The following is a 15,898-nucleotide window of genomic DNA, read 5'->3' as shown; positions in this document are numbered from 1 at the left end:
TCAGTATCACCTGCCTACAAAGCAGTCCCAGAGAAGCTCTGCACACTCTTTAATACCAGTTTCAGCCTCTTGAGGTTCGCTGGGACAGATGTGGATCCAGCTTATACAGGAATAACGAACTTAATATGCCTCTTATTCCCACGTAAACCAGGAGCAGGATTTGTTCCAAGTGAAAATACAAGTCGCTATTATTTTATTCTTAAGTCTCAAAAAATACCTTGTTCAAAATCTGTTGGCAATACACTTTTTTAAATATCAATTACATTTAAATCAGCATGTGAGAGGGTATCTAGGCCAAAACGTATGATGTTCAAATAAATAAAAAAGATGGTGGGCGCTTTTTCCAGTTGATGCTATATTTCTTTTTTGTTGTGGTTGTTGTTGTTAGAAATTCTGGAAGGCTAAGCAGAGATGAACACATTAAATAAATCTCTGCTGTTAGGACACTTCTGTCTGTAGCTGCCACCTTACTTTGTCTGAATTTTTACTGTTGGTTAACTAAGGTTAATGAGAATCACATCAACACTTACAGAATTTTATTCTTCTCAGTAAGTGTGGGCAATTATCATTCAAAGCTTACCTGCTGAAATGCTGGTTGTGGTTCCGCTTATAATATTTGATGATGGCATGGTGGTAGTTTTAGTGGTTGGAGGCTTAGTGGTACTAGTTATAGTCAGGGGCAGCTCCAGGCCCCAGCACGCCAAGAGCGTGCTTGGGGCAGCAAGCCACTGGGGACGCGCTGCCAGTCGCCGCAAGAGTTGCAGGCAGGCTGCCGTGCTTGGGACGGCAAAATGCCTAGAGCCACTCCTGGTTATGTTTTTTGGTGTTGGCATTGGAGTGTGTGTTGGATGCTAAATGGTGCTGGTTGGCAGTGTGATGGTTGGAGTGGATTTTGGGGGTCAGTGCTGATAGTGGTTGCTAGTGTGGTGGGGGGTGGTTAGTGTAGGGGGTTGGGGGCCTGGTAGTAGTTACGGCGGTGAGTATGGGGGTTTGGTGGAAGTTGTGCTTGTGGGTGTGGGGGTTAGGGGCTTCATGGTAGTTGTGGGTGTTGGGGGCTCATTAGTTGATATACTTCTGGGTTTGAGGGTTGGGGGCACTTGGTGGTAGTTGTGTTGGTGTGTGTAGGATTTGGGAACTCGATGGTAGTTGTGAGGGGAGGGTTGGGGAGTTCATGGTAGTTGTGGTTGTAGAGATTGGGGGCTTGGTGGTCATTGGAAGTGGTAGTTGTAATTGTGGTGGATTTTGGCTAGCTGCAGTAAACGCTGATCTCACAACTGAGGCAGACAGGTATTGGAATCAGACCCCGTGGGACCTGGTCTTTATTATTACAGATAAACCCAGTGAAAACATCACCTTGCACTTTTTGTCCTAAAACTATAATGGAGATGACAAAGAATTTCTTAGCTCTGTATTAAATGTTTAATGGATTCTCATATATCGCTGAGGAGTTGCACACACTGATTTTTTCATAAGTTTCTAATCACCATTTTCTGGGCCATGTAAAAACTTCAAAGATTTGACATTCAGTGAGATCCTGACTCCCAGTTCTCTTACACCAGCCTTTATATCATCACTGATTAAGGCCTAGAGACTTTAATGGGAATCATACCTGGTTACAGCAGGTCTGGAGCTGTCTGACTGTTTAAAAGCAAGCTTTTTGTTTTGCCACTTAATTCGAAAAATGCAAGGAGGAAATACACACACACACACACACACACACACACATTTTTTTCCCATTCTAAAATGAAAATGTATTTCTTTGCTGCCTTGCTATCTCTTTTTCTTCCTTGTCCCTTGTTGTCTACCTACCATGTTTCACAATGAGGAGCTTCCTAATAAATAAACTTACTTGTAGAGGTTGAAGAGGTCGTGGTGGTAACTGCAATGGAAAAATAATAAGTAACACTATACAGTCTAAGAGTTCCAGAGAAATGAAAACAGTAGTTTAAAAACCCGCCAACATTCAGTTCAAGATTTTTGTCCAAGACACTGGGGGCACCTTCCATCAGTGCACTAGCCCCAAAGATTTACAACTCTTGCTTCAGACTTCCAGCAGTGACCTTGTGATTCAGGAACATTTTCATCATGGTGACAGCATCAGTTACACCAATATCTGAGATTCCCCCCCATGACAGGGTACAGCAACATGTAGTATTTCAAAGCTTTCTGAGTTCAGCATAATAAAGCCATGCAGAAGCATAGTTTTGAACAGTTATGAAAAGCCAAATGTCTATGCAATCTATCTGTAAAACATCTTCAAGGAGAAAAGTATTAGATGTGCATCCACGTTGGAACTTTACCGGTATTACAGAATACATACAAATATGATAATATTATGCATATTCAGGGAGACAGCAATCACTCCTCCCACTGAAGTCTTACATGTGGGAGAGACCTAGAAACGATAGCCATGTGGCTAATCTTGGGCAGGGATGCTGAGAGTATCATTACATTAACTCTTAATCCATGAGTGGCTTGGTATCACCTGCCTAAAAAGCAGCCATAGAGATGCTCTGTGCACTCTTTAGTAACAGTTTCAGCCTTCTGAGGCTTGGTGGGGCAGGTGTGGAATCAGCTTACACAGGAATTAGGGACTTAAAATGCCCCTTCCTCCCATGTAAATGACAGTCAGGATTTGTTCCTATTAATAATATGTGTATCTATTATTTTATTGTTAAATCTAAAAAAATCAAGTTCAGAATCTATTGGCATTCAGTATATCCAGTACTTTTAAAATGTTAACTGAATTTAAATTAGAAGGTGGAAATGTATCTGGACAAAATGTATAATGTTTCAAAAAAGAGTGATTTTATTCACGTAGTACAATATTTGACAGAATTTTGTCACAAATTATGGAAGGCTAAAGAAAGTTGAAACTATTAATTGAATCTCTGATGTTAAGACAATTCCAGCTATAGTTTATAATTATTGTTAAATTCTTACCTGTTGTGGTCTCTGTTGTAGTAGTTGACGTTGGCACAGTGGTAGTTGTAGTAGTTGTTGGCGTGGGGGTGGCTGTGGGGGTGGTAGTAGGAGTTGTTGTGCAAGGGACTGCAAGAAAGAGCTTCATTGTGAAGTTGTTCTTCTATGAAATGATCAAGAGCAACAACATGCCGAGACATTTATGGAAGAGCTTAAGGTAAATCTGATATTTTTGAGTGTGTGAGAGGTGCACTTCTAAGAGCTATACCTAAAGCTAAACAATGCAAAGCTCATTAATTTATATTTGCATGTAAGAGGAAGCTAAGACATATCTAATAAAGCCCTATGTAAGTGAGGCACATAAACTAATTAGCAAGAATAGAAATTTCGTTTAGAAGCAGGGTTACTAAAATACTTCCTAATATGGTAATGGATCTAAATAATAATGAACCTGTTCTAAAATACGACATGTTCTTGAGGGTTAAGTGGCTTGAGCTGAAAATTAATAGTTAGGATATTAGGGAAGAGGCATTGTTCTAACAACACCGAAAGAAAGGGGCAGTTGTTACACTTTGATCTTAAATCAGCCTAATTCATTTTCTTGTCATATCCTTGGATGTGTGAGTGATGACTATGAGGTTACAAAGTGCGACCCAATTTTTCTTTTGTGCAATCCTGGCTAGAACTGCAAAGAATCATTCAAAATCATTACTAAATCTCCTGTGGAGACAGATGGAAGAGATACGTGACATTCCTTTTCTTTCCCTTTCCAGTTTGAAGACAGAATAAAATGCAATTTACCTGGTATTTGTGTGCACATCACTTTTCCTGGTGAGATGCAGATACTAAAAGAAAAATAATTCAGTCAAAATGAACATTCTTGCAAACCAACAGCAGCCCCTGCAGTAATTTCTCATGAATCCTTGCAATTAATTTATAGCAGGGGCTAGGAGTCTAAAAACTTAAAAACAATTTTAGCACTCAAACTTCACCTCATGAGACTGGATATTTCTTTGTCAGTTGTTTACTCCAACATTGACAATTGTTATTTCCTCCTGACACAACTACCAGCTTTCCTTCCTCCAAACACTTCTCCTTGAGATAATTAATTACCCTCTATCAGGAGCAGGGAAAATATAATATGACTAACAGCCACTGCTCTCTTAAACCATTTTGCTCCATCTCTGCTGCACAGCATCCTTATATCTCACAAATTACTGATCAGGTGTATACTGAAGAGGGCTGAGGGTGTGAGGGAAGATGGCCAGAGACATTTATGCTCCAGTGACCGCCCAGCTGGTTCTATCTGGCAAAACTTACAACAGCATAAGGGCTGCTCTAAGTGTAATTTCCAGATACGACATATTTAAAGTAATATTTAATGCCATTATCAAAAGATTTATTAATGGGCCATCATCAATGTGCAATACAGTCAATTTAAAAACATGAGTTAAAAATAGTTTCAGGTACTACATCTGCTCTTGAGTTTTTCTGTCAATTTTTGCAGTTTTACAGCCACATGTTCCTATTAAAAAAAAAAAAATCTCTCCTCTGCTGTTGAATGAAAGACATACATGAACAACAGGTGCAACTGACTTTAGTGAATGACTGAAAATGACTATACACAATGTCCTGTTAAATTCACAATGTGAATAAGTTGAAAAAAAATATAAGTACTTTTATTTCTCTAGTCTCTCCCAGTTATAGCAATCTGGGAATTATTTCCAACAATTGCAGGTAAAAAAAATGCACAGAGAAAAATGTGAGCAGAAATAGATGGCATTCCTTTGAAATCCAACTGTATTGTAACTATGGTGCTCCCCTCACCCACTATTTTTGTAAGGCAAGATCTTCATCTGTGGTAAATCAGCATTTATATGGAGAAGGGCCAATTCATACTGAGGTTCTTGCAGGTAATCTGTAATATTACAGCCTTCATTCAGGAAAACATGACAGCATGGTCTGTTCACAACAGCAGTTAAGCATGTGCTGAAGTCACACTGAGGTCAATGAGATTTAAGCATGCACTTATGTGATTTCCTGAATCAAGGTCTACATATGCATTGCTCCATCACTTTTGTATTTCCACCTACCATTTCAGACAGTCATCTTTTGGGGGTATTTCTGAGCCATTTTCATAACGAGTGCCATTTACATAACAGCCACATTCAACTTCAGTTACACATTCTTTGAGGTCTTCATCAAAAATGGGCTTTTCTTTAGGGCATCTCGGGTAGCAACCTGTTGACCACAAATGGTCCATTTTGTAATACTAATAAAGACTGTTAACTTAGTGATCACATTTTCACTGGGGGCCTCATCTAAGGCCCACTGAAGTATGAAAAAACTCCTTCTGATTCTAGATGAGGCCCTGGATGATGAACACTTCCAAAAGTGGTGACTTATTCATTGTAAATCCTGAATATTTCCCATTGATCCATCCATTAAGAAGCCAATATTTATGAGCACTACGATGTCTGAGATATCAGTTATTTCTTTTTGCAAGGATACAGAAATGCTACAGTATCTCAGTTACAGCAATGTGTAGCTGACATAGCAAAAATAAATAAAAAGTTTAAAAGAAATAAGCAATAAAATTCTAGTTTTTTTTTTACCACAGTAAGAATCTTTTCTCCCCCTTGAGGTACTCTTAAAATGGCATTGGTCAATGGGGATGGTGGATCAATCTTATACCACAATTCAGGAAAATACTCAGGCATATGCTTAATATGTATCATCCCCATTGATGTCAATAAACAGTATGTTACAGCACACCAAATACTTGTGCAAGATTATAGATTTAGGAATGGCCAGGCAATCAATAGGTCTCATTAGCTAATAGCTCCAATTCCATCAAGTAACATTTTAACTAAATCTTTATGATATGCAATACAAAAACAATCAGGAGTGTCTTACCTTCCAGATATGGCACTGAGAAGTTGGTGCTGACATTGTTAATGATCCTGCAGGTCACAATATGACGGCCACAAGGTTCGTAGTGCCATTCGCACTCATTCCGAGGGTTGTAGTAATCACAAAATATTGCTGATAGAAAACAGAAGCTGATCAAAAAAACAGCTGACAGAACAGAATCCCATTCCCACCTCTGACCATGCCAGCCAAATGACCCTAAACAGTGCACTGGCAGCAATATTTCCCTTGACATATGGGAGTTGGGTTTTTTCTTCCTACTGAACCTGAATACAGAATATATGAAACTCGGATTTCAGCACCTTCACATTTAACACCACTGTTGCAGAAAACAAATGTTTGATTGAAATTATGCAACTACTCCGAACCAATTTTGAATTCAAGCTATCTGTTGGAGTATTGTGATTTTTATCTTTTTTAACTTCTCTGGACATCTGCAAACTCTTAGGGCTAATAGTGCATATAGGCTGAAATCAGTTTCACCCAGATGTATCATATGGAGTAGTCACACGGTGTTCCTCCCAGTAAAACCACATGGACATGCACAAACTCTTCAGACCTGAACCTTGTTCATGGCTGCATAACAAGATGTGAATGGGGGAAAGCTTAACACATTCAAAATCAAATTCCTCAAACTATATGGCCTATGAACCAGTGTGAATTGCCACGTGGCTACAGAATAAAATTTGCAAGATTTCTGAGATGGGAAGTGATATACTGTGTGTAAGAACAAGTCCCCACTGCTCCTACTGGTTGGATCGGTGGAAGTGTTTCCCGTAACTCATTTAGTACACCCATTGTGATGATCACCATCCCAGCTTGACTTTTGGTGTCAGTAGTTATATGCAAGAGGCACATACACTAGCCTAAAATGAAGTCAATGGGGTTTTATGAGTATAACTTAAACATAGTTTGACCTAGTGGGACTATCACAGGCTACTGTGCTATACACAAAATGAAAAAAAAAAAAAAAAAGAGTAACAATTCTGGGTGGGAGGTTTTGCTGACTAAATAAATATGCTGGGAATGTCAGTACATCAGTAGGCACACACAATGGGAAGGATCATTTGAAATGTCATTTAAGGGTCAACCCATAGTGACAATTTAAATACACTAAACTCATTAATACAACAATGGGCATCTGCTTATACTGTGATGGTGAATCCTTTCCACTGTGCGCCATAGCATACAACCCTGTGTCAACAAACTGCTGCAGTGATTAAAGGCTTTGTGATATTATTCTGATAGGTCCTGTTGTACTCAGTGGGGAATATTTAAAGATTACTCACGGCATATATCAGGCGTTCTCCAGAAGACGCAAGCTTCAGCCTTAATGCACTCTTGGGCATAAGCAGCAACTGCAGAACAGAAGCACTCACAGTCTCCACCACTGTCACAGGAACAGGCATCATGAACACAATTTTCATAGAATGGAGTTGGGTCCACCTGTTGGGGAAACACATGGGGCAGCTGTTAACACCAGAGCTCTGTTTCCAATTTGGAATCTCAGATGGAAATCCTTTACACCAGAAGTTGCTTACTGTCTGTCAGGTAGCAGATCTGAGCTAGGTTAATTTCCATTAATTTATCTTAATTTCTTCAAATGTGGTTATGGAAAAAAGGTAACTAAAAGAAATGTCGTGTGCATTGACCATATCTTCTGATGTGCATCGTTTTAGCTTAATGACAAAAAATTATTACTCTCAGCACACGACCACTGTACCAATGTCAAAGCAAAATTTTATTCTATTCTGCATCCTGCATTATCAACAGAATTGACAGCTGAGTTCTGAAGCCAGACTCTTTATCAATAAATATGATGCACAAAGTAGAAACAAACACTTTATTGAATTTACAAAGCTGGTGATTAGAAAAAATGTGGTTTGACTGGCAAACTGAACTATTTCAACATGGAAGTTGCTGATGAAGAATAAAAATATCATTTTTACAACTGCTCTTCTAACCATAAACACATTCTGAAAACAATTTTGTTAAGCTTCCCTTCTAAACCTATCTGCTAGTAGGATAGCATACTTCAGCTTTCAAAAAAAAAAATCCCTTCACTTAAATTATCCTCCTTTTACAAGCAACTAGCCTGGACACTTTTCAGGGTGTCTTCTTCTTTAAAGTGAATTAATCTGCTGACTCTATCACCTTCTCCAATCTACTGAACTTTATGGCTGCTAATACTACTGCTGATCTAAAAGAAAATTCGACTGAAGTCAATGAAATTTTCTCTTCAGTTAGTTAACCAGCCAAGTGGTGTACATCTGCCAGACATATCATCTGGTAGCAGAGAAGAAGCAGAGACAGTTCTATACCTGCTAGTGTTGGTGCATCCTGTCATACATTAGCAAATGCTTTTCTCTCCACTTTGGATGATCAGCGGGAGAACCCAGACTGGGTTTTATGCCCCCACTGAAAGAAGCATAAAAGCATATGCAAGAACAGCAGGAATCATGACTCTTTGTGACTCTTCCTATACCTATAATGTGTGTGAAGTGCTTTGAAAAACTCTAAGTGCAAACTGTTATCATTATTAAATTAATATTACACTTCAATTGAGGGACAAGGCTTAGATAAATTACATAACACTATGTATACCTTGAGCCTAGAACACTGTGTTTTGTTGTTATGATTTGGATGCATTTTAATATGAGATAGAGTGATGTAAGCATGCTTAAACTATGAGCTGATTGATACCAATTATCGCTTAAAACAAGGAGAATGCAATGCAACAGATGGAAACATCTAAAGTCTGTCCACAGTCAGAACCATTATCTGTGCTTAGAGAGGGGGAGGATCCATAAAATCTCAGTGACGTATTGGATAGGGATCCCAGTCTGCACACTAGAAAGGAACCTCCATTCTATATGTAAGCAGAGTATTACTTCTGAGTGGCTCACAAACAATACCATGTCAGGGAATTTCTTCCAAACTAGAACAAATGGATGCTTCAGTCCAATCTATGAAAACATATCAAATCCCTGGTTTGAGTGTCCCAAGGAACAGCAGGTGCTTGAACATCTAACTTTCAAGTGTAGTACCTGTTCTTATCAGAGGGTTGGACCTGATGATCTCAAAGGTCTTTTCCAGTTTCTAACTTCTGTGGCTACTATGATTAACTATTCCCTCGCTCAGATGTGCAAATTCAGCCTTCCTCTGTGTTCTTGCACAGAGGTTCACCTGTAGGTAGTAGCCACCAGCCTCTCTCCTAACCTTGTCGCGACAAACTTTAAAGACTTCGCTCCGGATGATGCTGCACTCCTTCTCTGCCCAGGACTTGCGGTGAGGTTTTAGATTGCAGGGCAGGATCTCATCCATCACATCAGGGCAGGAGCCAGACAGTTTCCAAGAATTACCAAACTCCAGAGGATTGGTCACCAGCAGCCCGTTCCTTGTTGTGAAGTCATTGTTGGACTTGTCATCAAAGTTGCCACACAAACCACAGATTTTGCCCTGAAAAAGCAAAAGTTGCTTAATTTCAGAACGTTATCAGATTTTCAGCTTGCCCAGTAAGCGAGCACCAGTAGAGTTAGAACCAATTTCTCCCTGTAACTTACTTATTTTCATCTTTACTTCAAAATCATGTGTATAAGTTAAACTTATTTTTATGTGTTTATCTCCCTGGTTAGCAAGCTACCGGTAGCCCAGGCAAGGAACCTGTGTCTTCTCTTCCTGTTACATACAGTACCTAGTAACTATATCTATATTTCTTTGCAGCCTCCCATTCAACTTATAGGGATCCAAACAGTGGCTACACTTATCTCACCTGACAACAAGCCATCTCTTTACAGTGCATTGTAGTATGCAGCAACTTAGCTGCATGAGTCCTATTAATATAAATATGAGTCACATGACTAAATTTTCCAGTACACAATGCACTGAAATTTTAGCCCTAAGTCTATTAAATGTTAACTTTGAAGAGCTGGCTGATCATCTTTAAGGCAGATTTCCATTATTTGCGAAGAGTAAGATGGAATAAGGAAAAAATGAAGCATCCTTGAATAAAACTTAAAAGCCACTACAGTGGCTTTAGTGGGTTTTGATTGGCTGGCATCCTTCTAGTTAAGGATACGGCTGCAATAAAAACTAGGAATCTTTTGCCTCACTTTTTCTCCTCCCTCCATTTTTTTAAACCTTACTCAAGCTACTTTAAGATTTCCAGAAAAGTGTTATGAAAACATTTACTGCTTAGGAAAACAAACAAAGCAGTGTCATAAATGGGCACAAGTATGAGGTCCTAAAATGTGTGCACAGCCCCCAACACTACAAAGGGCTGTTTGAGTCTCTTGCTAAACAAATCAAATGTTTTATAACGGAAGATGTCCGAGTTGGAAGCATTTCATCAATAGAGAACTTTTAGTTTCTTTTCAGACAGGTCCCTTACACAGAGGCTGTGAGATGTTGTCACACTTTGCATTACTTGAACCACAACTGCATTTCCTCAAGGTAAAATATGTAAAATATGTTGCATTATTATTTGAGAGCTGAGGTTAGTCTGTGGCAATCTTGTGAATTTTTGTTCTGTCTTCTACTGGTGAATTACAATGTTTTAGCCATTTCTTTGGTATTAAGGGTCATATATAATGAATAAATTGTGATTTAATAGTGAAATGCCTCTAAATACATGTTGGCCTATACCACAGCTTGAGAGATCAAGCCTAGCAATATAGCTCACTGTCTGGAAAATAGGGCTTGTTTTGTTTTTCACTTACTCTAGAATATAGAGCAAAGTTTTGGTCTATAATGATGAGAAAATGATATCTGGGGTCCCAAGAGTTTATTCTTTTGGGTTCTGATCCAAGTCAACAAGAATATTTTAATGAACTTCAGTGGGATTTGTATTAGAGCATTAATGTTTACAACTACTAGAAAACCACAGGGGACTGCTCATCCATATTGCAATATTACACAATACACTCACTGGTATTGTTGCACAGGATCATACCATAAGAAGCAACATACAATGGCACGCACCATCATTGGTAATGCAAGATATATATGAATCATCAACATACACAAGATTTAGGGACACTATTAAGAGTAACAGTAAAGCACCATCCATATTTACCTGCATTCAACTATTCATAATCATATCAGCAGATTCCATAACATTTTAGAAAAAAGGCCTGGAGTTGCTCACCTTATAATTAGGAGTCAGCTTTATGAAAATAGTAGTCTTCTTATCCCAGATGAGCATCACACCATTGCTGGCCTCAATAACAAGATAGAGCCCCACTGTACGATTCCTATACTGTATATGGTCGCCAACACCTCGCTGAATTTCTACATTTTGCTTGTCCTCAAACTTCAGTTCGGTTCTCTGAAGGACAGAAAAAGAAGGGATATAATAGCACTGGCTTCATAGTGAGGCAAGCTATTGGAATGATGATGCTGATGGACTTCATTATGAAGCTAAGACTGCCAAACCACTGCCCAAATCCTTAGCAAGTGGAAATTACATAGTTCCATTTACTTTAATGGAGCTATGCCAACTTTCAATTTCAAGCAACATGACTACAAGCAAAGGGCAGGTTTGATCAGCTGCATTCTAGGGCTGAACCCATCCAGGGCCACCACTCACCCCTAGAAATATTTTAATAGCCTTTGAACAGGTGACTCCGGTGGTTCCACATGGCACATTCACTGTGACGATACTAAACGAACCACTGCGATCCTTGCCACAATAATCCTGTTGTGAGTGGAATAAAGAAACATAAGTCAATGAAAGGAATCATATTATTTATTTTGATTTCAATCTAAAATAATTTAAATTCATTCTTCAAATTCCATTACACACACACACATGCATGCACCATTTAACCGAGAAAGAAGTGGGACAACTGAATTAAACAATAGTTTATGTCCCAAAAAATATGGATATTTGTTTTCCAATTTCAGAATCAGCCACTTGTTTTGGAGTAGCGTTAATGAGCTGACAACTTTTATTGTTGAGCTAGCCCAGTTGCGTACAATCTGCAACAACATCAGCAGAAGAAATGTTCACTCAAGTGCCATTAATTTCCTTGCATAGCTGGGATTTGTTGAAAATATGGAATTTAACTTGGCAGAAGCTGCAGTCACCACAGAAACAGTGATCTTAAAGAAAAAGGGTCTAAGAGAGGTGGTCCAAGAACCAACTGATAGCTACGTTGTTGTAGAACTTTTCATTCATTTTAGATCTGTCTGCTCACGGCTCCCATTGGACATTACCTGGGCAGCCACATATTCACAGTGTCCATCAAAGTCATAGTGTTTTCCATCAAAGCTGATATAATGGCCACTTCCATATACAGTACAAGTCCCATAGCACACATTATCGGTGCAGGTCCATCTTCCTTTTCGGCAGGTACTAGGGAAAGAATAAAAGAGTTGGATGAAATCTGAAAAGTCAAGCCTAATGCTGATGTATGCTGCTTTGGAAGCTGCAGGATAAATCACATAGCTGGCTGACACAACATGGAATCCATCACATGCATAATATTATGGAACAGAGTATTATAAATCACCATCTCATCAACAGTCCCCACATGGAATTGTCCCACTGATGAATTTATAGCACGGTTGTTAGCTCTGCACAGCTCTCTTTTTTGTTCCTGCATCAGCACTACCCAAAAATTACACTATTATGCAATCAGAGATGCTGCTGGCAGAGAGATGGACTCTGAACTCAGTTAAGTGATCACCCTAAACACTTGTCCATTTTGCCTGAGATAAACAGAGATAATTACCTTAATATTTGTAGAATTACCTAAATTTACACAAAGGGAGTCATCCAGGTCACAAAGAAGCCAGAGTGGAGCTGAGAATCAAGGCTTGTATACCTATACCCTGCTCATCACAGTGGTATTTAAACCATTTCATTACCATTCATTTATTACAAGAAACATACATCAAAAGGAAAAAGGAGAACTCTCAGCATCTTACCATTTGTTGCAGCCCACTTTTATGGTCTGGCCACTAGCATAAAACTGCTTGTTATGAATACATGGACAGTCCTTCTCCTTGACACAGCCCCCTCTGCCATCGTCAATCAGTCCATGAGGACACATGCACCCTGAGACACACTCTGTCTGGAACTAAAGAAAATAAGAGAAAAAATTATATTATTTCATAAGAAAACACAGCTTCTCTGTTATCCCACTTCTTCTACAAACATTCATCCCATGTGCTTCATTCCCTGGTTTATACTCAGCCATTTTTATTTATTAAATTCTATCGGTCTCATCTCTCTAGTATCTGAGTGCCTGAGAATTTCCTTCCTATTTTACAGAGATGTTAAGTTCGGACTATCTTACTTTTGTTCTACACAGAAAACTACAGCGCTGTATTGTAAACAAAATGTCTGTCCATCTAACCCATGGTTTTCCTATTGAGAAAAGAGAAGACTAATCAGTGAAAAGAGAAAGGATGGCAAAAAGTAGTGGAGAACTAGAACAAAAATGATGAAAGAAAAGAAAGGATGGAAATAAAAGGAAAGAAGAGAGAAAAGACTAAAAGATTGTGTTGGCACTGTTTCATTTAGGGACTAAGAGAAAGAAAGAGCCATGCCATAGTCAGAGGTAAAATGAAAACGTACATAGTCAGTATCCAGCGTATGGCAGCTTAGTTGCAGAGGGGTTTGTGAAGACCAAGACTTGACACTGCTGCAATCAAAGTGAATCTTGGGGGATGGACACTCTGTAAAAAAAAGATACCATGTTAGATGGGTGAACTTTGAAGATCAAGGGAACAGAAAATAAATGGGGCGTTATTAGATACTGAGACAGAAAGAGCAGCGTGTACCCCTTAAAAATAATAAATGAAAAAGCCCTTTCTAATACAAGGTAAAATCCTCAGCCAAATCAAAGTGAAAGGTAGTGACTGTTTCACAGAAGGGAAAAAGAAACAAGTTGAGAATTCAAATGAGAAACTGAGATGTTTCTCTATAAAACATTTCACTTACTGTCATCTATATCCTTCACTGGAGTGCAATGGAGAATTCCATTTCGGCAAACACTAAAAAGGATGAGAAGATAGAAATTCATAGGATGTAAGCTTAATATTTTCAAATGATAAACATCTGAGAACAATTTGCAGAGGCATAAATGAACAAATGAGATTATTATTTCTGCCAGACAATTATTCTTTTGGACTGTCAAAAATTCCCTGTTGCTGTGGTATGTTCTTAGGTGTTAAAGTAATAATGAACCCAACTGATCTATTAGTGGAATAATATTTAGTAGTGGCCTCTGTAAAATATGCACCTTGGGGAGGAAGTCTCACATGATTTCAACAGAGATTTAATAGTGAGTTTGAGGGAAAGTTCCGGAGAACTTTTGAATGTTACATTATAAACAGATGGTAAATTCATGATTTTCAAAGAATGGCCCGAAATTATCCTGCAAATCCTCAAAATTGTCCTTTTAACAATCAAGGGAATACATGGTCATACCCTTTCAGAGTATCTCCTTAGTCTCCAATAAATACACATAAATACATATCACCATTTTATGCCAACTCCAGTCAAATGCAATAACCTCATTGGCTTGTACTCTTATCTTCTAGTTCTCTCCTCCTTGAAAGGCAAGGAAATATTTTACCATTCACAGCATGAGTCACTGGAGTTCATGCAAAAGACTATTGCTTCTGGGAGCCTGCATGTTGGTTTTGGAACTCCACAATCTTAATTAAATGGGTATCAATTAGTAACTGTTTTAACTGTTAGAATAATCTGTTTTCAGTGAGAAACCCTCTAATTGCTCATGTAGCTTTTTTTCCCCATTGCCTAGCAAAACCCCCATTGACTTTAGTGGTGCAGGATCAGGTCCATAGTTACCACAAGAGGCCACCACACACCTCATAAATAAAGAGATATGCCATACATATTAATAAGTTAACTTACTGCAGTATGACATTTTGTTCTGTTAGGGTGGTGACAGGTAATATAAACCTTTTATCTACATGATATCACCATCAATATCTATATATGGTATATTTAATAAGCAAAGACAAGAAGTGGGGACTTTCACCTTCACAATTCACAAGTGACAAGCCATAAAATAACCTACCAGCGTTCTTCTTGTTTCACAATGACATCCCCAGGTTCCAGGTATGACCCTTTATAGTAGCATGTACAACGGGAGATGGACACACAGTTACCCTTCTCATTCATATAGGTGTTATCAGGGCAGCCACAGCCATCAATGGGAATAAAGCCCTCCAAGCAGTGCTTTTCGCCATCAGCAAGGGAGCGACAGGTATGCTGACATGTGGTCAGATTGTAACGGAAGACCTGAGATGCTGAGCAAGAGGACACTTCTTTGTCTGGAGAGGGGGGAAAAGACCAATGGTTGCTATACTGGCAAATAAAAAAACCCTGACCAGGCATTATAGAATTTAAATCTTTCTTTCTGATCACTCTGCCCAGGCAGTATGTAATAGTGAAAATAAAGGGACTCCCTCTCATTGTATTATGGAATAAATTATTGTAATTAATAAATATTTTTGCCTTAACTTTGTCCTACCTTTTAAATTACCATCTAGGAAGTAATACTATTCCTATTCTAAAGGGTATATTCTTCCTTTAATGAACATGCATAATTTCTTTTATTATAAATGAGAGTTGAATATGTAGAGGAAGTAATGAAAAGAGATTCATTCAATATATATGTAGCATTGTTTCTTTTTCTTTTCCCTTTAGTTAACTGATCTTTTGCTACTGGAATTTGCTTTCTAATAATAATATCTTTTTCTCTGCTGCTTCATATCCCTATAATCCTCCAACAGAAGCACAATTTAACAAAGCCCAGTTCCCAGTGTTGATGATACCATTGATAATGCTGGTACACAACCAGGAAAATAAATAAAATGCAAGAGCCATGATGGCTTATAGTCCACTGGACAAAGAGAAGAGAGATCAGTGTCTGTGAAGTGGTAGAGGAGATGACGAAAGGGAAAATAATTACTCCCCAGTTTATGAAGTTGTCCTATAAACAAAGGACACGTAAAGAATGCAGCTTTAACTATTCAACATTATTGACACTGTCTCCTTAAATTGTAT

At 38.5% G+C, this 15,898-nt stretch overlaps 1 protein-coding gene across 1 annotated transcript in view; it reads right to left on the bottom strand.

Annotated features, from left to right (window-relative positions):
- MUC2 (mucin 2, oligomeric mucus/gel-forming) overlaps positions 1-15,898 on the bottom strand; it is a 60,575-nt gene that overhangs the window by 23,330 nt on the left and 21,347 nt on the right. Inside the window, exons 16-30 of the mRNA XM_075065834.1 lie at positions 14,907-15,162; positions 13,821-13,854; positions 13,436-13,570; positions 12,784-12,935; positions 12,070-12,208; positions 11,441-11,548; positions 11,000-11,179; positions 9,073-9,312; positions 7,143-7,299; positions 5,839-5,967; positions 5,016-5,163; positions 4,497-4,554; positions 2,944-3,085; positions 1,850-1,879; positions 1,273-1,374 (exon numbers count right to left, since the gene is read on the bottom strand). Coding sequence (XP_074921935.1) covers positions 1,273-1,374; positions 1,850-1,879; positions 2,944-3,085; positions 4,497-4,554; positions 5,016-5,163; positions 5,839-5,967; positions 7,143-7,299; positions 9,073-9,312; positions 11,000-11,179; positions 11,441-11,548; positions 12,070-12,208; positions 12,784-12,935; positions 13,436-13,570; positions 13,821-13,854; positions 14,907-15,162 — 2,010 coding nt within the window. The remainder of the gene's footprint in view (positions 1-1,272; positions 1,375-1,849; positions 1,880-2,943; positions 3,086-4,496; positions 4,555-5,015; positions 5,164-5,838; positions 5,968-7,142; positions 7,300-9,072; positions 9,313-10,999; positions 11,180-11,440; positions 11,549-12,069; positions 12,209-12,783; positions 12,936-13,435; positions 13,571-13,820; positions 13,855-14,906; positions 15,163-15,898) is intronic.

Source organism: Chelonoidis abingdonii, chromosome 4 (genome assembly GCF_003597395.2).
Source record: "Chelonoidis abingdonii isolate Lonesome George chromosome 4, CheloAbing_2.0, whole genome shotgun sequence".
NCBI classification, from domain to species: Eukaryota; Metazoa; Chordata; order Testudines; family Testudinidae; genus Chelonoidis; species Chelonoidis abingdonii.
The sequence above is the reverse complement of the archived record's forward strand: the minus strand, read 5'-3'. Positions and strand labels throughout refer to the sequence as shown.